Source organism: Pseudopodoces humilis, chromosome 3 (genome assembly GCF_049639895.1).
Source record: "Pseudopodoces humilis isolate 2021_Gansu_Grassland_sample_001 chromosome 3, ASM4963989v1, whole genome shotgun sequence".
Lineage (NCBI taxonomy): Eukaryota > Metazoa > Chordata > Aves > Passeriformes > Paridae > Pseudopodoces > Pseudopodoces humilis.
Genome location: NC_142202.1, coordinates 20,352,106 through 20,376,244, shown reverse-complemented (window position 1 = coordinate 20,376,244; position 24,139 = coordinate 20,352,106). Strand labels below are relative to the sequence as shown.

The following is a 24,139-nucleotide window of genomic DNA, read 5'->3' as shown; positions in this document are numbered from 1 at the left end:
CTGTGCCGCCCCTGCCCGGGCCTGAGCGTCGGGAGACCGTGGGGCCGCAGCCCGCCCGGCCGCCGACCCTGCCCCGGTCCCCGCTGGGCGATCCCCCGCCGCCTCCTTCCCCGCCGCCTTCGCCTGGCTCCGCCGCTGCTTCCCTCGACCGCCAGGTCCCGGCGGGAGGAGGCGGCGGGCGCCGGCTGGAGCAGGCGGCGGGGAAGATGGCGGGGAACGGCGGCGGGTTGGCCGGCCCCGGCAGCGGGGAGATCATCCAGCTCAACGTGGGCGGCACCAGGTGAGCGGGCGGGCCCGGGGCCGGCGCGTTCCGGCGAGCGAGGGACAGCGCCCAGTGGCCCCGCCGGGGCCCGCCCGGCCGTGGCGGAGGTTCGGCCGCCCCGGCCCGGCAGGGCGGCGGTGCCGACCCGTGCGGGACCGCCCCGGGGGGCTCTGCGCGCTGGTGCTGCCGCCGGGACGGCCGGGGTGAGCCTTCTCCCAGCCCTCCGCAGGAACCGGGGGTACCCGCAGGCGGACACGGGGCGTGTGGGCAGCTCCCGGGATGCCAGGGCAGCCTGCTCTACATTCACCTTAGAGACTCCGGGAATCCTGCTTCTTCGGAGATAGAAGTTTTTTGCTTTTTTTGCAGTCACACCCGTAGGCTTCTAGTGAACAGTCCCTCTATCAGCTTAGAGCAAGATATTAAAATTGCTGATATGATACCGCTGGCATCCGCGAGAATAAAGAGCTGTATTGTTTTCAGATGTACGCTGGAAGTGTGGAAGCTGGCAGATGTAGACGTTTTGGCAGGCTGAGGCAGAGAATTGTGGGACAGCTGTGGTCAAAAGCTGCGTGATAAACAGTGCAAACATTCCTGTCAGAATGCTCAGACATGAAATCATTCAGATTACTGTAGCTAGTGGAAACTGAAGTAATGTGTTTTCCCAAGTAATGCGCACAGCGTGGAGCCAGCTATAAGTAGTAGGAGCTACTACTGCTATTTTAAGAATTTTCTTGCATTAGTCAGAGCATGGGCTTGGTCTGATAACTAAATTGTGTGCTGCTAGTTTCTTAAACTAGAGTGCCGTAGAAATTGATGCAGAATTCCTTCGTTTTAATAAAATATTAAGAACCTGGTTCAGCCTAGAGAAACTGCTTGTAACACAGGCAAAACTCACCTGTAATGATGCTTTCAGGTTAACTTTGATATTGGCTTGGACCAGATTTCATGTTATGCTGCATAAGGTTCTTTAGTGAACTCTGTTTCTAAAATTATGGGACAAGTCATCTTTTAGGATGATTTTATTACCTGTGGAATCTCAAAGCTGCTTCAGTTTCTTAATTTTAAATAATCTTCCTTGTTAAATGCCTCAGCAGAGAACAGAGAATTATGAATCAGGCTTTTCGTAAAGGGAAGGGAAGAAATACACACCCTCAGAGGGCTTGCCTACACAGAGAAGTGGGAAAAATGAGGCAAACTAAGAAGTGCGTGTAATCAATTTCTGCCTGGAGGTCTAGATTCTAGTCAACATTTGGATGTAAGCTGTAAGAAATGTGTGCATGGATATTCCCCCTTTAATAGAGAGACTCTGTACTATAGTACTTCTGTATCAGAAGTTTTGGTCTTTTGCAAGCTCAGCTGCCCTTGTAATGCCCACATCCTTTGAAAACTACACCTGAGCTGTGTTTTTCAGTTTGCTAAGGGAGGTGACTCTTGGCTGATAGTGGAGTGGATGATTGCACAGCAAATGGGTGAGAGTAGGGTACTGTACACATTTCCTACTCTTCATTAGTTCTCATTACTCTCACTAGAAACCTGAAACTCTTTAGTTTTTTTTGTAGAATTGTATGAGAAGAGGAAATGAGCACTTCCCTCTGCTTCTGACACCAGTTATACTTTGGAGCATGTACTACAGACCCCAGCTTTTCCATGCTCAGACAGGAGGTCTGCACTGCTCCCTGGGATGGTCAGGGCTTCTCTGCCGAGTGTGACTGCGTCACTTCCTGATCACAACTTCTGGGAATTCCTTTACTGTGAACAAAAGTCTCTTGCAAGTTAATGTTCACAGAAATTACTGTATCAAATTGGGTGCATTCTTTTGACTCTGTATCTCCCTGTGGTTACACTGTAACTCCACAAGGACAATAGACTATGAAAATGGTTGGTTTATAACTTCCACTTGGCACATCTGTTTCTAGTTGCTTATATTTTCTTTAAAATAACTTTAAGCTAGTATATGCTTATGGGTCTTTTGAGGATATTGCATGGGTTCAACTAGCCTTCCTTATCCTTAGCCTGTCTAATTGCTGCAAGGAACTGCAGATACACCTGTGCATGTAAATTTTGCTGGCTAAGCTGCTTTCTGCATTCTGGAAAGGAGGACTCTTTCTGGTTGTTTACAGAGATTAATGTCTATGTATTAAAAGTTCTAAAGTATATGTTAGTATGAGCTATTGCTTACTAAAGTGCTACTATAGTGCTAAATTACAGGCAGGAAATCCCGGGGCTGTCTGAACACGCTGATAAAATTGAAAGAAGATGATGGTGATGCTGCATCAATCCCTATAGTTACAAGCAGTGTCTGGATATAATTCTGGATAAAATGAATGTAATTCGTTGTTTTCACATGCTATAATATAGTTAAATTAATCTTCCCATACTCTTAAAGTAGACAGAGGTAGTGACCTGTATTACTGATAAGAAAAGCTGAGCAAAACTACTTAGGAAGTGTATTAGAGAAGAGCTTTTTAATTTTTTTTTTCAGAAAAGGCTTTTTGCATTATTGTAGTTAGAACACTGAATCTGTAGGTTTTCTGTTAAGAACAGATTTGCCATTGTTATGTTTGCAGTGAGTAGATGCACAATCCATGTTTTATATAGTTCCACATAGCCTTTGTGTTTCTGCCTCTTAGGGGGCACAAAGTAATGAGGCTTGTTTACATTTTTTCCCCCTTCAAAACTGGAAAATACTATCAGTGAAAATTAGATAAATTATGACTTAAGTATTTTTATTCCAAAAATATTTTGTAATCCTGTACTAGATGGCAAATTGTAATGGAATTTTGCTTTTGCATATCCTTTCTTTTTCCATTAATGAAGAGATCACCAGAGGTTTCTTCTACCATGGCACTAGTAAGAGGATATGTACAGCCAGAGAGTGATGCAGAGCATGAGCTCATTGTCCAAGCTGCCAGTTCAGTTGTCTTACTTCATGTTAAATCAAAACCAGAAGTAGTAACAAATAATCCATAGTTACTTATTATGTAAAGTACTGTCTGGCATCATAAGTAATATTATAATTTCTATTATTTAACAGTATGATTAACAGTATAATATTAACAGTATTATTTAACAGTATGAAACTTCCCAAACCTGTTTGATACTAGCTTTCTAAGACACATCAAGAAATTTTAGATAAAACAGGCTTCTTTTCAATTTTACAGCTGATTCAGAACTTGTAACTTTGTTTTCATAGGTTCAGCACATCGAGACAAACACTGATGTGGATTCCAGACTCATTTTTTTCCAGGTATTTGTAATGTATCATCACATTTAACAAAGACAAATTAACAATCATTAAAAAAAATATTTATGTTCTCAGTTTTTAATATTTGTTGTAAATAGTATCTTTATTAGTGTCCTTGATGCTTTTCCCCCCATCTCAAGCAATGGGAAAGATTAATTTGAAATAAGCTGTTACCCAAGAGGCATCTTCTTGCTTGAATATAGCCATGGCAGCTTATATGTGCTGAGGAGCTGTCACTTTTTAGATGGAGTATTGTGGAAATAATTTCCAGTTCTGCAGGAAAGGGACATGCCACTGGCTGCGATCACCACTTATGATCTTACTGGCCATATGCATTAGCACTGCCTTTAACATTTTTGGTTTTGTTTGCATCAGGGTTTCTTTGAGTTATTCCTCTGCTCTGAGTTAACTCAAAGTTTTGAGGGTTTTAACTTGTGATACAGGAGCTGTTGAGTTATTGAACATGCTCCTTTTTACATCACTGCCATTACTACTTCTGCAGATTTGTATTTTGTTCTGCAGTTGCTGTACCCCAGTTAATCCTAAACCCACAAAAGAAAACCTAAATGCTGACCATTTTGCTTCCTTACATTCCATTTTTATATTCTAAGTGTCCTTCCCAATAAAAGCCTGGCAGCAGACATATGCAGGATTTCCTGTTCCTATTTTACTGAAATGTTCAGATAAATGAAATGCCAGGGAAATGTCACCTTCTTAGAGGCATGCAAGGAAAGGCATGGAAAGGTAGGAAGTCTCATGCTGTTCCCCAGTGTCTCAACACAAAATATGCTGTCTAAGGAGGTTGTCCTGAAAGTTGTCCAATACTGGAAAATCTCAGATAAATGTCATCCAGAATCAAGTGAAAGCTGTTGGTGTCCTTCTTACCTGTAAAATGAGATTTTGACACTGTATTTTATATGGGTCTGAAGAAAAAGTACTTTGATCTGATGTGAGAAAAGCTTTGAAATAGAATTGTGTAAAAATTAATTCATCCCACTTTTGTCCAGTAAGTCCTTGCAGGCTGTTTACTCATCATTTTTGCATTTACCAGTTCAACTAGATTTTAACAAACTACAAAGCCCTCTAAGTGCCTGGGAAGATTTTTTCATCCTTTAAGACTAGGCCTTTTGTCTGTTTTCTTTGGGAATCTGAAGGTCCTTATGATGCAGCTCTGAGCCTTTCCTTATCTGTACATACACTTCTTCTTTGTCCAGGAGAGATTTCACTCCTCCAGCATTCTGGCTGTTTTGTGTGCTCTGATAAACTGTGTTACCAAAATGTAACCAAAGAGAGCTAACTGATCCAGTGTTCCTACCCTGTGTTTGTGTCAGTACATTTCTGGGGGACATCTAATGGAGATTTCCTGTTTTTCAGTTTGCTGAGTGGAAGAATTTCAACACTAAAAGATGAAACTGGTGCTGTGAGTAATGAACGTGCTGTAACTCATTAATTTGATGTTATGCTTTTGGTTAGATTCTCTCCTAAAGCATTTTTACTGTTGGTGCTAATGGAATTACACTGCCTGAGTCAGGCTAAACTTTCATGAAAATTAGTGACCTCTCTGGTTTTCTTGCTTCTCATCTTTGTTCGAAGCTAAGTGAAGCTGAACAATGTACATATTTCTATGCTAATTCTACATTGTACATGTAATGCAGAAGCAGCAACTCTACTTTTCTTAAACAGAGCAAATGCTGATTGCTGTATTGCATGGAGGTGTAATTTTCATTAGATAGCCATTGAATGTCTAGTTGAGTAATCCAACATGGAAATGTAGTATGTGGGGTTTTTTTGGCAAAAACATGTAACAAAATGTCCATTTCAATCTGTTGGTATGATATTCTTAAATGGGAAACTATAGTTACAGTAATGTTGTTGGGCAATAGTAAGACACACAAGTACTTTGCTAAAAGTGTAGAGGTAGTTTTGATGGTAATTGAATTTTAAAAAGTCGAAACCTCTCTTGAGATCTTATTACAGTTATTGCCTATTGAACACATGATAAAAGTGAAAAGCTTCCATTGTCCTCTGTGGAGACTAGAACCTAAAGAACAGATTTATTAAGTGCCATCTGTTTGCAATAGTGTTTCTATATATGTCCTTTAGGATATATAGTAGTATAATGAGAACAAAGAAGAAGCTCAAAAACTTTGGGTTTTGTTTGTCTGTTCACTTCCTCTTCTTCAACTCCTCTCTCCCACATTCAGCATAAAATAGCACTTTAGGTGATGGCTGCTCCATAATAGTACTCAAGTACAGAAATTTTTCTTTGCAGATATTTATTGATCGAGATCCAGCAGCATTTGCACCCATTTTAAATTTTCTTCGCACAAAGGAGTTAGACTTACGGTAAGAAGTTAATTTCAATTAGAAGCATTAGGAAACTTGAACAAGTGATAAATATTTCATCTTGTTCATCTAGTTGGGTGCCTGGTATGTGGCTCAGCTCCATCATAGATGTTGGACCATGCCTAGAGTATATGTATGTTATAGTGGAGGCAGAAATGGTCACATTCTATTTTGTTAGCAGATTCTTGTAATGTAGACTACATCTTGCAGTGTATTTCTTTATTGTTTCTGTATCTTTATTTTAATGAAAATGGAGTCAAATTAAGATCACTTTAAAATCTCAAATGTCAACATGTTGAATGTATTTTGCGGTAATTCTATAAACTGTTAGGTAGCTTGATATTTAGATTTGCAATATCCAGTTATATGCAAGCATTTATAGTCAAGGTATTTACTCACTTCGTTCTTGTCGGTTTTTGGTTTTGTTTTTCTGTTTCTGTAGGGGAGTGAGTATAAATGTTCTCAGGCATGAAGCTGAATTCTATGGAATCACTCCTTTAGGTAACATTTTTTTTCTTAATGTGATCTCATTTATTATTGTAGCAATGGTCAACTGACAAATCCTGGGCAGCTGTGACCCTAAAGTTTTTCGAAGTAAAAGTTTTTAGAAACGGAAGGATATTTGAGATAATGTAATGTTTTCAAGGAAGTGAAAGCTGTGGTCATATCTGGGTTTCCTTCTTAGTGCGAAGACTGCTACTATGTGAAGAACTGGAACGCTCATCTTGTGGCAGTGTCCTTTTTCATGGCTACCTACCTCCTCCAGGTATTCTTGTATTCATGGTCTGATGTTGTTTGCTGTCACTTGCTGCTTTGGTTTGTGGGGATGATTGGCTGAGGTGCTTACCCTGGCTGTCAAACTGTTCTGAGACAGCCTTCCTATGGAAAGCTAAGGACAAATGGTTGGACTGAACATTATTGTGGTTTAAACCTAGGACTTTCATCTCTGGGCTGTAACAAACAGCCTGTTTAGAGTACAGGCAGGGGGTGTGGCCTGTTAGTGCTTAGCAGGTTGTGTTTGGTTGTAGACTAGAGCAGAGGTTCTTCAGGAGCCTTTCAGTTTAATGTCATCAACACGAGGTGCTTTCTTCTTTCTGAACATTGCATTACCTTGGGTGTCCTATTGCTTAGGTGACAAATCAGCACTAATGAGCTTTCCTTACCAACACTGAGTACCACTTAGACCTTTTTAAATTCTCTGTAGGCATGAACACCATTCATGTATTAACCTGAAGTCTAAAGGATATCTTGCCAATTATTGACAGGTTTTCTGAAGATAGTTTCTTAAATGGTGAATGTCAACATAGAGAGAAAAAGCATTTCCTGTTTCAGTGTTACAATATTACCTGTTTCTTGTAGCAGATAAATTAAATTTTCATCAAAATGCACAAGTGTTAATCCTGTATTTTTAAAGTGAACTGTAATATCTGTTATATTGCTGAAGTTGAAGGAGGGACACAAACTTTTTTTTTTTTTTTTTTTTTTAACTAGGCATTCCCAGCCGTAAGATAAATAATACTACTGGGCCACTGACTGACATCAGAACGGGTCAGAATGAGAGTGAGATGCATGGAGGTGGTGTCCAGCCTACACTTGCTGGTCCGGGGGAAGGTACAGTCAGACTAGGTGAGGAGTGTCAGTTTTAAAACCAAAGCAAATTGCAAAGATGCTTGTCTCTGGGAAATAAGAACTATGTGGCTGTATCTGGTTTAAATCTGCTATTCTGTGTTTGCCTGGTTAAAATTGCTGAATACTTACTTAAACACTACTCCCTGTACACTACTGAAGGCTCACTGCTGCACAGTCCAGGTGTGAGGCTTGAGAGAAAGGCAAATTAAAGTTTTTCATGCAGCCTTAGCATGGTCCCTTAGACAAATGCCTTACACCATACTAAAACCATAATAAAAGCCAGAGAGGCCACTGTCTCTTTGGTCTTTGTTCAGGGCCTAATTCCCGTTCTTCCACTTCTTTCTTCCTCTTGGTGCCTCACTTGCCCTTCAAGAGTAAAGTTTTTAGAGTAAAGGTAGTCTTCACAGAAAAATAGTGAGATAGACCTGAATTCTGACATTTTCCAGCTTTTGATTTGCAAGCGAAGTGATGCTGCTAGAAGTGTCATATTTCTGTCATGATCCTGTAAATCATTAGGAAAATCTAGACTATGTTAAAGGCAAATCTATGTAATTCAGAACAATGATTTAGTTTTAGTGAGCTGATTCTTAATGAGCTGCTAGAGGTTTGGAAGCAGGCAGTCCTGGGTAAAAGGAGGTAAAAGGTGCATTCTTTAAGCATTAGTTCTGTGGCATTCTAAGGCTGTGAGGAGCAACACTGCAAACTAAAATCTTGCTGAAATTGTTTCTTGAGAAACTTAATTATCAAAATTTCTGTTGCACATCCTAGCAGAGAGCTCTTTCCTATTACAGATGTCTCTGCTCATCTAATACTTGTCGCTTGCCTGACTTCAGCTTTGTTGTTTTTAGGATTTCCTGTGGACCCCCGGAAAGTCCTAATAGTAGCTGGCCACCACAACTGGATAGTAGCTGCCTATGCCCATTTTGCTGTTTGCTACAGGTAGGAATAGAGTTGCTTGTCAGTTTACAGGAAGCTAAAAAAATTATATTGTTATTGGCTAAGAGTGAAGAAAACAGTTTACTCTGAAATAGCAGTAGATAAAGACATTCAGTCTCATCCTATGAAAATGAGTTGCTGCCTTTTTTTGGAGAAAATAAATTGCTTGATAGGAACTCAGATTTTGATTTGATGTCAGTTCTTGATACTGTTGAAAAGTTGCAAATTGGCTCCAATATAACTGCTTCGAAAGTCTGATTTAAAGCAGAATGGAAAATTAAAATTAAATTAAAATAAAAATTAAATTAAAATTAAATTAGAATTAAAATTTTGAATGGAAAATTAATTTTAAAATTATTAAAAAATGAATTTTTGCTACATATTTTTGCTACCTTGTCTTCAGGTTTTTTTGCTGAGCAGACCTGTTAAACAGTTGCTACTTCACTTGGATGGCTGAAAAATGTCTTCATTGTCTTGAAAACAAACTGGCTATTTGTTAAGGTCAGGTGAAGATAAGCAATACCTCCACCTTACAGAAGTTGTCTTTAGTTCACATCTCATAGTCTTGATTTAATTGGTGGCTGTCTTTTGGATGGAAAGTAGTGTTTTTACAAGAGCTGTTTCCCAGACTGATCTAACATGGCTGTCATACTGTGGTTCAGAAACAGAGGGGAGAAGAATATAATGTGAACAGCTTCTTTCTGCTTACTGCCAAAAAAGCCATACTTTGCTGCCTTATTCACTCTCTAGAATACTAACCCAGTTGCTTAAACTTTGTAACTTAAATCACATCTAACTTGCATTCACCACTGTAATTTTTTTGGCTTTAATTTGTATTAAATGTGGATTCTCTTGCTCTGCTTAATGTTTTTGTTTTCAATTATGCTTCATATGGTTTGACAGAGAAAGAGGCAATGATTTGCAACTGGTTTTGTGCTAATTGTCCCCTTCTTAGGATTTTATCTCTGTTTTCCTTGGTTGCTAACTCACTTTAAGTGAAAGATTCTGCCTATTTCCTGCTTGGTAAATTACTTAACAAGGCTTGTTGCCATTGAAATTATGTCATTAGTGATGCTCTTGATGAATCATGTCAGACTTGAATGGCTGGTGAGAGAGGGTGCAGGTCAACATGCTAGTTTGAAGTGCTGCTTTTCTTCACACAAACTCAAGGTAGAAGTCATGTATTCTTTTTTTCTTCCAAAACTTCAAGAAACTCTAGGAATATGATGGTGGAATTTTCCCTCCTCCATTCTTCTAGAGCAAAGTACAGTGCATCTTAAAGATAATATTTTTAATTTAAATTTTGAAGTATGACAAAAGTTTTTAAAATTTGATCCTAAAGTTTGCGAGAATGTCTGGGTTGCATTCAAAGTCTTGCTCCTGCAATTGTGCTCTTAAATCTCTCCACTACAACTTCTGCATGTTGCATGGGTGGAGCACAGTGGTCTGGGGTGCTTCAGCTCCAGGCAGGATGCAACACTGAAGTGAAATAATGGCAACAATGCTAAAAAGTACACATGTCTTTCTGCTTTTAATTTTAACATTTCTATAACTTGACTGCAGAGATCTAGTTGCTTTAGCTCCATTGCAAAGTATCTTAAATTATTGCCTGAATTTAAGTAAGATAAATTGTGCTGACAGCATGTAAGTCTTAAAAATGCACAGGGAAATGATTCTCTACAAATAAAGCTTACAACCAATTCAGTATTATCTGCTTTCAGTATACCATAAACAGAAAATGTGTCTGGAGAGCAGAGCTTTATGCTAGAGCATGATTGGGTTTCTTGAATGGTATATAAGGAGATTAATAGAGTTTTTTTTCTAAAGTCTTATGCTGAACCTCATTATCTAGTGTTTGATAGCCCAAGCTTTTGGCTTCATCTTATAACCTTTATATCAGATATGCTTATATTAAGAAAAAGCTCAGCACAGGATTCCAGTATCTGCAAAGTACTGAAATAATATGCAATATCAGACTTCAAAATGGGAAAAAATGCAGGTCTTGTAGGCTGTAGTTCTCTAACGAGAATTTGAAGTTTGTGGTCTAGACTGTAAGACTGAATCATCCACACTGGTTCAGGATTAGACTGGGCTGTCTGTTCCTGAGTCTCTGATGTCTGCTCCCTGTTCTTCCCTTTGCCCTTCCAGAATCAAAGAGTCATCTGGGTGGCAGCAGGTGTTCACCAGTCCTTATCTGGACTGGACCATTGAGCGGGTGGCACTCAATGCCAAGGTGGTTGGAGGACCCCATGGAGACAAGGACAAGATGGTTGCAGTTGCCTCGGAGAGTAGCATTATCTTGTGGAGCATTCAGGATGGTGGTAGTGGCAGTGAAATTGGTAACTATCATTACCTGTTTTGTGTGTGTGTTTAAGTAGAAGGAAGTCTGAGACCTTGTTCTGAGGTATGTGTGATTTCTGGTGCTCAGTATTCACTTTTTCACAGATTGACAAAACAAGCTATGGTACAGCAACCTGTTAGTGTTTTAACATCCTTCAGTTCAGATTCACCAGGAATCCTGGCTCGAAATCAAAGAGATGGTGAATAAAAGATCACTGTGTTTATTGAAGAGATAGTAACCAATACTTACTGTTCAGTTTGAGGTTTTTGTGTAAGAATTCAAATTAAGAATTAAAGTTTTCCCTAGACTTGGCATTTGAATGTAGGCTGTAACACAAAGGAACTAAGCTTTGGAAGTGGAAACCTACAGATACAAAGTGATTCTGCTCTTTCCTTTCCTTTGTGTTATTAAAGCCACATTTTTAGAGATGATGAAAATACTTCAGTTCTCTGTCAAATGTGGTTCATAAATGGAGTCTAGAAGATGAAAATTTCTTGGGTTTATAACTTGGGTGTCAGGGTAGGAAAAAAGCCCACACTATTCCTTTAAGCATACAGGAATTATTGCTTATACACCTTGTCACTGAAAGACACACAGTTGTAAGATTTAGAAACAGCAAGAAGACATTTCCAGAAGTAAATATTCCCTGGTGCTGATCTGATGGCTTGTCTGAGTCATTGCTGTTCAAATATAGGGCAAATTTGGGAGGCACTGAAGGGAATGGTATTTCGAACTTCCTCTAGCCTAATCCCTGGTGTTTGAATAACCACTGCTGTGCCAGTAATGTCTGTTTCCTCTGGCAGTGGATACTGCTAACAAAGTATGACAGCAGTCTGGTTGTGTGAGTACTTTTCAGAGAAAACTTAATGCTGAGCTAATTTGTTATTAGATGTATTTCCATGGTTGAAGCCTTGAGAATGACAGTAACCATTAATTAAAGTCAAAAGTACCAAATTCAAGTTTTGACCCATATGCATTTAAAGAAGAGCGTGTTTGACAGATTCTCAGGCAATTTCTAGCTATGGATATTGCTTTTTTTCCCCCCCCTGCATGAATGTGTGGAAACACTAAGTCACATTTGAAGATGGGGAAAGGCAAAGGTCTTGTATAAGCTGTGTACTGCTCTTTTACTTGTGATTCATAGAGTTCTTACATATATCATGGCCAGCAAAATGGAAAAGGAGATTTCACTGTCTTTCAAAAAAAAATACAAAAAGTGTATCTAACAGTTGAATATGAAATTATCTCAGTTAAGTGCAGTGAGTAATTATCGGATCTGGGAAACCTTCTCTTATGCTCCCATTGACTGAGTCTTAAGGACAGGGAAGAGTTGGTGTGACAGCTGTACTTCTGTAACAGGCATTGCTTTAAGCACTGTGCCATTCCATTCCTCCTGCATTTTCTGGTTTCAGTTAGCTGCTTGTGTTACCTTGGGATTTGCTGTAAGACACAAGAAGCAGCATCTTGGATTTTTTTAAATCAAGGGCAAAGAGACACACAAAAAAATCAGCAGACTTTCATTTCAAATAAAAACTCTAAAATATGCCAGTATCATAAGGTTCTGATAACTTAGACTATGACTGAAAAACCAAAGCAAAACCAAAGCTAGGACTTCTGCTAACCAGGCTGTACTGCATTCCAGTGACACTGTGAAACTTTGGGAGGAGGGGGGAAGCAGACAGAAAGTGCCTACAGGATGAAATTCCCAGTCAGGCTGACATTGACCAAAATGTACTGCTGTTCTTTTTGGATAATAGGTCACATTGATTGGTTTAAAAAAAATGCTTGTGTTTAATAGTTATAACTTGAACGTAGCTGTTTTGTTTCCTTGTAGAGACAAATGCTTGCAGTGCTGCTTTGTGTTAGAGATACAGTACATTGCTGTCATCTTGTGAAAGAAAGTACTTGTTCCAAACAGTTGCTGGAGCCTGGCGACACCATCCCCAGCAAGTTGTGTGGGCTGGCATCTTTGTGATAGAGCTCTCCCTGAGTGCTTTCTTCCCTTTCAATATTACTTACATAAGACACTGCTGCTGGCTTGCTGCTGTAAGCAATATTTTACTGAGAGGGACCCTTAGGACAAGAGCCTGTCATTACCTATAGTGTTGTCCCCCCTGTGGACAAGTCTCAAGATTGTTGAGCCTAAGCAGGACTGACACTTCAAATTCCTCCAGACCATTCAAGCTGTCTTCCTTGATTTTCTTGAACCTCATCCTTCTCTGGAGTAATCAATTCTAGTTGTTTCTGTGGATTTTTTATTACTGCCTTTTTCATGTGCCCTGTGCTGCTGAATCTTATCTGCATTGAATGATTTTGCTTTGCACTGGAAAACAGCTTAGCACCGTAATTAAAACAATTTTGTGAGATTTCTTCTTGGGTGTTACAGAGGGCTGATTCTTGTGTGGGAATATGTTTATTTGAATTTGTCCAAAGCAATTTTGCTTTGCAATATTGAGGAATTTTTCAGCTATTGGATACCCTTGTTTGGACAACATCTATCTGCTACAGTTAAGGTATATTAGTGAGACGTAATATAAATATGTAGAGTGAGCTGGATGGAATAGGAAACCGGTGAGTGAAACTTGACACTTTGGTGTTGTAATGTATCCCCAGTATTTTTGTACTTACCAGGCAGAAAAACATATCCTAGAATTATTTACAAACCAAGTTAAATGCAGGGCCAGTTTGCTGGACTTCATAGCTGGCAAACTTGGAAATTGCCTCAGACTTTTTGAATATGCTGTAACTTTTAAATACATGCATAATAAATAGTACAAAATGTAGTATGCTATCCAGGTTTGCAGTTTAGTTCAAGTTACTCATGTTGGATTTATGATGAGACTTGGAAGCTCTAAAGAAAAGATCAATTTTGTGGAAGGCCTCAGATGTTAAGGTCAGCTATAACCACAGCCATCGATGCCTGTCAAATGCTGCACTGTTTAGATTGTTATTAAGTGAGATGTTGTTGATGACATATTTTCTTTACTTGGAAGGCCAGCATTTGCTGGTAAGTTTTATCTTCCAAATTTGAATAGTATGTGATGATTGGTGAAACCCTATATAGCTTCAAGTTTTAATAGCCTGTTAGCCTGTACTCTCTGCTTATGGACTGCAACCAAATAAAAGATCTGGGGATGGAAAGAAAGAAGTAGGCTTTTGCAGGCTGATTATTTTTCTGAGTTCAAGTATTTCTGCTAAAAGATAAATTAGCCTGTATTCAAATAGGGTCACATTTGAATTGTTTAGTCTTTTCCCAAGAATATGACTGAAGTCTTGTAGTCATATTTAGCTCCTGAAATCCATTTTCAAAATATTTTTGATTGACTGGACTTAAAAAAAAAATAGCATCAAGAATTTGTAATATTTTAACAGGTAATTGCAAACTAGGATGGCACAAATTTGCAAAACCCATGAAATTACTGCTTCTTAAATGATGTTTCACAGTCACAGCTGAAAAAAAACCTAACCACAAAGCAACTACAAAAATTCCTGCTTGCTGTAATATAACTTTTAAATTTATTTTAAAGCCATCTGAGAACTTGATGGCTAGTAAAATGTTTGTATATTTCATAAGAGCTCTTCTGTCTTCTCTTGCCTGTTTTCTCCTTTGCAAATAATGATGGTATTAGCAGAGATGACGTCATACTGCCATTTAATGGAACCCAGTTTGCTGCATGCATGGTGCCCCACCTAGCATGCTGCAAACCCAGTTTTCACTGTTCTTTACATGTTACCAGAATATATGTGATGTGATAATAATGGGGAGATTCATTGTTACTGTATTTTTCTCTTTATTTTAGATGAGCTTCATAGCCTGTTCTTTTTTTGCAGGAGTATTCAGTCTTGGAGTGCCTGTAGATGCTCTCTTCTTCATTGGCAACCAGCTGGTGGCTACAAGCCATACAGGGAAAGTTGGAGTCTGGAACGCTGTGACTCAGCATTGGCAGGTGTGTTCAATTTTCCACATCACTTTTTACAAGCTGGTATGTCTTTCCAGTAAAAAGAGAGTAAAATAATATAAAAGCATATGGAAAATGCTCATCATAGGGTTTTCAGCCCTAACTTGTGTTATGGAGTTTATCACCTGGGTATTGTGCCTGTGAGCAGAATGTTGACTTGTTTGGTGCTACTAAGAAGCATGCTTTTTAGGCTTTCAAATGAAAGGATGTTGTGTGATTTGGGGTAATAAATGTCAAGCGCTGATATATTTAAACTTCTTTATAAATTACTAGCTTTGTAAAAAATTCGCTAGCACCAGAGGAAATAAAATTGTGGGGAATATGCGACAACAATTTCTGGACCATCTGAAAGAAAACAAGAAGATAGTCTGGTATCTGGGGATCTACAAAGCTGCTTTACAGTAGGAGACTTCTTCAACAGAAATGCACATAATTGTGCTTTAATGATGCCTGTCTTGTGTGTGGATGCTTCTGGCTGAACTGATTTGATTCCTGTTGTCAGAATGCACATTAAATAGAGAGATCCATGGAGTCAGTACGAGTGCGAGAAGAAGTCAAGCATTCAAATAACAAAGCTTGTAACACAGCTGGGTATACACCTTTGTGGTACAAAACTGGATGCACTACAAATCCCCAAAATGCCTTGCAAATCTCAAGAGGCAGAACTGACCTGAGGTTGCTGCACTGTTTGCTGACTAAGTCTAATTTGACTCTTAAGTGACAAATAACAGGTAATAGGTGTGGGATAGCACTGCTTCTGCAGCAGAGACAGACATGTTACTATGGTCAGATGCTCAGAGCAACAACTTCATCTTCTTTCAGGCTGATGTCTTTCTAAGTTCTACTTTCATTTGTGCAAATGTATTCTTCCTTATGTAGTGATCTGAAGATGTAATTCTGATCTCTGCATTGGTTCTTGCATCTTCTTCCTTTCTTGGAGATTTGAGCTGACTACTGAACTGGTTTCTCTAGTACTTATTCCTCTGGAACTGTTTCAGTTGCATACTAAAAAGATGAGGAGGGTGTGGATGCTAGATACATTAGAAATGAAATTCTTAGCAAAGGAGAGCTTAAAGGAAGCAGAATATTAAGTGCTATAGAGTAAGAGGTAACATAAAGCAGTAGTAGAGTGTGACAGAAAACCCTAGTAGGCAAAATGAGGATTCTTACTGGCCATGGTTTACCAGTGACTGTTTTACAGGGTTGTTCTTTTTCCTAATGAAAGTTCACATCTTGGCAGATGGCAGCCTCTGGTGTTCCTATCTGCTGCAGAAGGAAAGAAGATAATATTTACAATATGTTTTAAGGACTTACAGACCATCCTTAAGTTAGGAACGGATACTGGTTTAGAGTCTGAACTCTTTGAGATATGGGGAAGTTTCTTTGGTTGATTTGCTTTGCTTTTATCCAACTGATTCATTGTAAGTATTTTGCTAATGCTTTTTCAAGTCTCTTTAGCAATTGGAAGGATGTTGCTGGTCAGAGAGAAATGAGAACTTAGGCTGAAATATCCATGAATTAGTATTCAAGGTCCATTAAATGGACTGACTGAAAGATAGAGTACAGGACAAATACCATGATTCTTTGTATGTTTGAGTGCTCTGGATAAAATTGCTTTTGGCTTTTTCCTCCTCAGGGCTGAAGCAAATAAGAATTGTTTGAAATAGGACATATTACCTAGGATAAGCTTAAACCTTTTCTTTGCTTGAAAATTCTGTCCCACTTGGAGGAATAAGCACTCCCTTTAATCCTAGAGGGCAAAGAAAGGGCACATGTAATCCCTCACCTTGAGTTGTAGACCAGTAAGTAAAATATGACAGGGCTGTCTTCCAGTTTGCTTGGTGTGGTTGTGTGTTGGAAGTGAGAACCTGTAATGGAACAAGAGTTTTTACCCCTCATTATACATCTGCTAGAGGCAGAGATTTCCATAGTTTGGCAGAGTGATACAAAACTTGGGATAAAAGAAGGCATAGAGAGGTAACATCTAGTTCCTTGGTCCAGAAATCTCTTAAGGACTTGTCAGAAATGGGAGAAGGGAGATTACAGAAAGGGTGAAATATACTCACTGGAATATGGGAAAAAAAAATAAAAATCTACTTTTGAAGACATGGTTTAGGTGCAGTTCTCGAAGCTTTGTTCCTTCACACGGAGAAGGAACTTCCAGAGCAGTTGATTTGCCTGCATGTGTCTGCTGATCTCCAGGACTTCAGATCCAGTTTGGTAGAGGAATATGCAGTACTTCAGGAATGCCATTGTCCATGCAAGTTTTTGCACTATGGTTCAGTCCAGTACCAAACTCAAGTGATGTTCAACAAAATACACCAAAAATGTCTGAAAACTGAGGAACTAGCAACCTAAATTCTCGATTTAATTATTTTTTCCTTTCTATTTGCGCTAGGTTCAGGATGTTGTTCCTATCACAAGCTATGATACTGCTGGGTCTTTCCTGTTGCTGGGCTGTAACAATGGTTCTATCTACTATATCGGTAAGGAAAGGGAGCAGGGTGGAATAAAAAGGATGTGCTAATGCTTTTTTTGTTTCACTCTTTAGTTGACTTAAGTTGCATCAGAACAACTCTGTCTAATGAGAGTAAATGTCTCCTCCCCACAGATATGCAGAAGTTCCCACTTCGGATGAAGGACAATGATCTTCTTGTGACAGAATTGTACCATGATCCCTCCAATGATGCTATAACAGCTCTCAGTGTCTACCTCACACCTAAAACAAGTCAGTATTCTACCACTGTCTTTTCACTGAGAGTTTGTTAGAAATGTGCTTTTCCTATTGCTGCTTAGCAGGGTTAAAGCACACAAAGTAGCCCTTGATATAAACAAAGAATTTTTCTTAATTTAATCATCTTCCAATGAACGAAGAACACTAGGTATAGCTGTTTCCCCTTACACCTGTAGTTGGTATAAACAGGTACATATACTTCCATGTATCTATTAATACTTGTGCCTAATGTATCTTGGTTGGTTTTAAGCCTTTTGCACCAGAGAGGCTTTTAGATTATGAATTGTATTTGCTGAAATAGTTTGTGCTAAACTGGTTAAGGGGGAGACACAACCTTGCATGTGTGTCTGACTTTATAACCAGTATGCTAAGAAACATTTCCATATGCAGCTTGATGATGCTTTTGTAATTATGGTGCAGTTATCTTTTAAATTAAAAAGAGAAACAATAGCAACAACAAAAACCCGATGCAAAGTAAAACTCAAAAAAGCCCAGACTGAGAGAAAGTAGTTACATAATAATATTGATACCACAGTGACTTTTTAAACTGTAGTTATTTCTGTTTTGCTTTGCTTTCCCATTTGTCTCCAACTAAGGCAGAAAAATAAATGTTACGTGGCACATATAGACCATATCACTGCAATGAGTGCCAAAATATCTGATCATATGACTTTATCCATTTCTTCTTTCCCTTTCAGGAGGGAGGAGAGAATGGGAAAGAAGACTTTTATTAAGACAATGTTGAAGTATGTAGTAGAGAGTTGAACAAACCTGGGGTCATTTTAGTGGCAAAATGCCTTCCTGTTTATGGGAAAATATTGAGTAAACAGTATTTAAAAACATAGCTTTCTTACTGTGGAAGCTTGGAAACAATTTTGTACTGTCTCCTTCCCTGGCCCCCAGTAAGCCAAGCTTTTATTCCTGGGGGAACAACTGTTTTCTTGCTCGTTTTAGGTGTAAGTGGCAACTGGATTGAGATTGCGTATGGCACCAGCTCTGGAGCAGTGAGGGTGATTGTACAGCACCCTGAGACAGTTGGGTCTGGCCCTCAGCTCTTTCAGACCTTCACGGTTCATCGAAGCCCTGTCACGAAGATCATGCTCTCAGAGAAACACCTCGTGTCAGGTAATGTGTGCACAGATGTGTAATGGTGGTTCTCCCCTCCTCCTGAGCAAGGCAGTATTTGTATGCTATGCTCTATAACTTGCATCATTCCCACGTGTAATAGAAATGAGTTAGACAGATTTGGGGGCAGGGGAAGGGTTAGATTTGCTTGGATCCTCCTTCTTAAAGTAAGCATTCTTCAAAGCCATTAGCAGTTGAAAGGCCCACGTTTTATTTGACCAGATACTAGAACAACTCACTCTTTCATTTATGTCTTATTCCGAAGTTGCCATTTGTGAAAATAAAAGGGTTTGTAAACAAATGTATATCTGTCAAATTTTATTGCCTTCAGGACTAGTCGTCTTTTAACAGCCTTTCAGGAGCTTTCTGGGCTGCAGAAAATGTGCACCATCTCCTCCTGGGCACTAGAAAAAGCCTTCCTATGACTTCAAAGGGCTGTCTCTGTTGCTTTTCTCATCAGTCTCCTAGTGTTTGTTGTGCTATTCTGCTTGTCCTGGTCTTTTGCTTAGGAGTATGTCTTACTTGTAGAGAAGATGCAGTCACTCCTTCCTCTGTAAAAATCTATTTAATCCAGAATCCAGCAGCCAGGGCATGGCAGAGAACTGGTTTACATCTTGCTGCTATCCTGTTGCTCAAAAAAAATGAACAGGAACATGGTAACCAATTATACTGCAAATAAACAGCTCAGAGGTTATCTGTTCTCCTGCAAGTTGCTGCTAAACCCTCAGTACCAGGAGAGGGCACATCTGTATGCACAAAACTGAGTTAATTGATGAATCAAATGGAATAGGGCTGTTGTGTAAGGAGGGTTCTGCTGCCAGGCTGCTCTCATAACATCATGTCCTAGCATCTGCACACAGGGGATTGAAGGGGGCTGTAGGCTATTGGTGCTAGACCGGACCTTAGCTGGGTCTTGCATCTGTCTCAGTTTCTTGAATTTCTGAGTGAAGAAACAAAACTGATAGAAAATAAGACATCAGCAAGAATGTGTAGACTGTTAGAAAATTGTCTCGAGATGCTATGTGACCTCACATTGACTAAATTCTTGATCACTCAGTCATGAAAATCTACCATATAGATGATCATTAGAGAAGTTTATCTAAATGTTTCGTCATCCCTTGCACATCTTTTCCTTTCTAGTTTGTGCTGATAACAACCATGTCCGGACATGGACTGTGACTCGGTTCCGGGGTATGATTTCGACTCAGCCAGGCTCAACACCTCTTGCATCATTCAAAATCTTATCCCTGGAGGAAGCAGAGAGTCATGGCAGTTACTGTTCTGGAAATGACATTGGTAGGATGTCTCTGGGTTTTGCTGTGCCTGTACCTTCACTAGTATTATAATGGTTTAACAGACCTTCAGCCCTATAATGTGCAAGTTGATGGGTGTAAGCTGTTATACACTGCTCTCCCCTTGAAACGATGGCAAGGATCTGTAGGATTCCCTTGGAATTATTGTTTAGGCTGTAGAGAGGGAGTACACTTAAAGGACTTACTCTGAATGACAGAAAAAGGGATAAACAATCTTGGGAGCACAGATACTATTCCTCTTCCTTTAGCAAACTGATGTAGCATTTCAATTCTGATTTAACTAGAGAATGAGAGAAAGTGTAGGAGACTGTATAAAGCAAATGAGCATAGCAAACTTGGTCTACTGCAAATTCCAGTTCACTGTTCAGCTGGGGTTAAACAAAGCATGGAAAAAATTCTTAAACAACTTCGAAATCGTGACAAAGTTCACTGAAGCCTGGCAACTGCAGAGGCAAAGGGTGCTAGCACTTTGCTGTAGCAAGGTACTGAAGGAATGTGTGATGGTAAATATGGGTAGACAGGTAGTTTAGATTCCTTGGTGGTCTGAGCCTTGCAAATGAACCTTTGATGAATAGGATGGCCTGTGAACTGGCATCAGTATTATTGCTAGAAATCTGATTATGCCTTTAGACAACTAGGAGCTGCAAAACAACAAAGTACTTACTGTTATTATAGAGAGCTAATGTAGGGTTTGTGCTGACATAGTAATTCTTCCAGGAACACACAGCAAATTTAAGAATGTGTTTCCCTTAGAACAAAAAACCTGATTTGGGTCTGTAGAGACTGCTAACCATTGGATGGCTTTTGCTAGCTATTGGTCCTTGAGCTCCCTGCTCATGATACTTTAAAATTGCAGTGGTCATACTCATATGGATCTGGGTTTTCAGAACTATTTGGGGAAAAAGGTGAGGGAATTGAAACAAACAAACAAGTGATCTTTCCTTTTTTTTTCATCTAGGACCCTTTGGTGAACGTGATGATCAGCAGGTGTTTATCCAAAAAGTTGTTCCCATCACTAATAAGCTGTTTGTAAGGCTGTCTTCAACTGGGAAAAGGTACATCCATGTTTTAAGTGGGAAAGAGGCAGGACTAGGCCTGTTCAGGTGGCAGTGTCTCCCTCCTCCATGCTGAGTGCATGCAGTGGCACATAACAGCCCTCTACTATGCTTGACAGCTCTGTCTGAACTCTTGTTTGTGTGTCAGTAACAGAACTATTACTTAACAATTAGTACAGCCTCAAAGCCAAAAGGCTTTTTGAGAGGTGTGATATCAGAGACTCATTTCATGATGGAGCTCACAAAACAAACATTTCTGTGCCTCTACAGAATATGTAACTCTCAACCACGGTACCATGCTAACATTTAATTTCAAAACTACTGCCGAAGTTGCTGGTGGCAGGGATTATGCTGCTCACAAAAGGGTTTCTCTCTTTCTTTGCACTTGGCTTTGAAGATATTAGAACCTTTTAAAATGGAGGTACTGTTTTCTAGGTCATCTGTTTGATTATTTTCTTGGGCTTGACTTCATACTATTCTACTAAGATTGCTGCCAACATAGGAAGAAATATTGCCAAATGCACAGCTGCTTTTCTTTCTCTTAGGCTAGGAAGATGACAAGAGATCAGAAAGACAGCACATCTCAGTTCTATGCTTCATTTTTGCATCTTTTGCCTAATAACTTTGAATCTGAATGAAAACATTAATGCCTCAACATTATGACTTATTTTGGCATTGCTTGGGTGAAAAGTTCATTACAAAGGGCCAGTAAAACAAACTACCCAGAGCATGAGCAGCTTAGTTTTAGAAGTTCTTCTCATCACTCCTCACAAACTTCTAAAATAAAGGGGGAAAAAAAGCAATGGAGATCTGGTATGACAAGTAAAATTGCAGTTGTGATATGACAAAAGTTATCTTTATAGATAACATCTACATTATAGATGTATCATCTTTGGATTTTTTTTTTTTTGCATGTCTTTTATGTGGGTAAATGTGCTGTTTCTGCAGTTTAGTTTCCTAGTGTCTAGCATATGAAGGGGCTGGTTTCTGTCATTGTTGTGAGAGCCTTTCTAATCATTGTAAGCAGAAAATGGACATGGAACATGTGGGGGCTGCCTAATAAACAAACAGTAAGAGTGCAGATGGACTGGGGGTGGGAAGGGATTGTCTGCAGCTGAGCAGTGTGCCAGTCATGCAGGGGAAGGAATTTCATCTGGAGAAAAGGTCTTTTTCTGATGCCAAGTTTGGTGCCTCCTCAGAAAATTGAACCAGTACTGACTTCAGTGGCCAAATTCTGCCAGGTGTAATTGTTCAGGTAATTTGGGATTTCTCTTCCTGCAGGATTTGTGAGATCCAGGCAGTTGACTGCACTACCATTTCGTCATTTACTGTGCGAGAATGTGAAGGATCCAGCAGGATGGGCTCCCGGCCACGCCGCTACCTCTTCACTGGACATTCCAATGGCAGCATCCAGATGTGGGACCTGACCACAGCTATGGACATGGTTAATAAGAGTGAAGACAAAGGTGAGTTGCGTTATTCCAGGACTGTGGTGTAGTTCTTTTTTGTGTCCTCAGGTGTGCCTGACTGCATTAAATGGATTTGGCCTCTTAAGAGCTCTCTCTCTTGCAGATGTTGGTGGCCCCACAGAGGAAGAGCTGCTCAAGCTGCTTGACCAGTGTGACTTGAGTACATCTCGCTGTGCCACACCCAACATCAGTCCTGCCACCTCAGTTGTTCAGCCAAACCGGCTTCGGGAATCTAATTCCAGGTAAGTCACCAAGGGTGGCACTGGCTGCTGACACTAAAGGCTTTACTTTTCAGGTAGGCAAACTGGTTTGGTGAATTGAAGGCTGTAGCTGAGCCCCTAAATTCATGCCATAAATGGCTTGAACTACACACACTCCTTGATTCCTGCTGGTTTGTATGTGTGCAGACTGAAGTATCCTCTGAGAATCTGAAGTGATCTGGAAGCCTTTGTGTGGTGGCTGTGGTGATTGCTATTGTAGTGGGAATTGCAGTGGTAGGTGAGAGCAGTGGTGTGCAGACGAACTGGCTGCTATTCTCAGCCTAACATCTGCTTTTCTTGTCTTTTCTGAAGCCTCCAATTGCAGCACCATGAAACAATCCATGAAACTGCCACGTATGGCTCTGTGCGGCCATACAGAGAAAGCCCCCTCTTGGCAAGAGCAAGGCGGACAGAGAGCTTTCACAGTTACCGGGACTTCCAGGCTTTTAACTTATCCAGCAAAAGCCCAACAGAAAAGGCAGCTGCTGCAAATGGGAATTCAAGCCAGACAGAGGCCAAGAAGGCAACAGCTGAGGGCAGTGCAGCTGAGAGGAAGGCAGTCCAATCAACAGCACTTGAAGTGAGAGGCACAGGTGTGACAGATGCAGGTGGGTGTTGCAGTACAGAGGTTCACCGCCTGGCAGAGAATTCTCTGGATCTCAAAAGAAGAGGACCAGAAGAAGAGAACGAAACCAAAGCAGAAAGCAAAAAGAAGATGGGATTTGAAGGAGCTGGTTTCTTGGGAAGAAAGAAAGTGCCTCTCCTGGCCTCAGCACCAGTCCTTGCTGAAGGTGGGCCTGAATTACCTGGTGCAGCTTCTCCATCACCTACAAAGACAGCTGCTTCACCACGACACCGGAAGAACGACTCATCTTGCCAAGACTACGGCTTGTGAAAATGTGTCTGGTGGCAAAAACAAGGTGCAGGTGCCCTCTGGCTGGTAGCAGGCATGATGTTACATTTTGTGGGTTGTTTCTTGAGTGGGATTTTGTTCTGATACCAGAATAAAACTTATAAGGTTATGAGAAAGAACCTAGCTGCTGCCAAAGCTTTGAAGGGTTGTCCACATCAATGTGTGACTTTATGTAATGCTTCAAAATGTAGTACGGTACTTGGTCCAAAATCTTGTTGTGCATTCTTGCGTAAATGTGGTCAGGCATGTAATATGTTGTGATTATTTTTGTTCTGGGGAAAGTGACAGTGCTAAAGGAAATCTTGGTTGCTGAGCAGAGGAGGCCCTTTAGATGCAGCCGCACACTGCTCTACAGTGCTGCTGCTGTCTTGGGTGGATTTTGCCTAATGCACAGAGCTGCATCTGTAGTCTTGTTTTATGAATGGGATCCTTGCTCTGTATGCTGCTGTCTGATATCCAAAATGTTTTGTGCAGGTTAAGGAGGAAGCTATCCAAAATATCATATGATTTTGTCTCTTAGTCCAAATAAATTGCCAGAGGAGTGTTGCTTGTA

The 24,139-nt window shown here is 40.1% G+C and overlaps 1 protein-coding gene across 1 annotated transcript; it reads left to right on the top strand.

The window, feature by feature from the left end:
- On the top strand, positions 1-24,139 carry KCTD3 (potassium channel tetramerization domain containing 3). Its single transcript, XM_005523334.3, has 18 exons — positions 1-280; positions 3,456-3,509; positions 4,881-4,926; positions 5,779-5,852; positions 6,295-6,353; positions 6,538-6,618; positions 7,344-7,478; positions 8,330-8,420; positions 10,566-10,756; positions 14,590-14,705; positions 17,116-17,203; positions 17,329-17,445; positions 18,406-18,576; positions 19,717-19,872; positions 20,848-20,944; positions 22,226-22,410; positions 22,517-22,655; positions 22,986-24,139. The coding sequence occupies exons 1-18, from the start codon at positions 207-209 to the stop codon at positions 23,566-23,568; spliced, it is 2,457 nt and encodes an 818-aa protein (XP_005523391.2). The 5' UTR covers positions 1-206; the 3' UTR covers positions 23,569-24,139.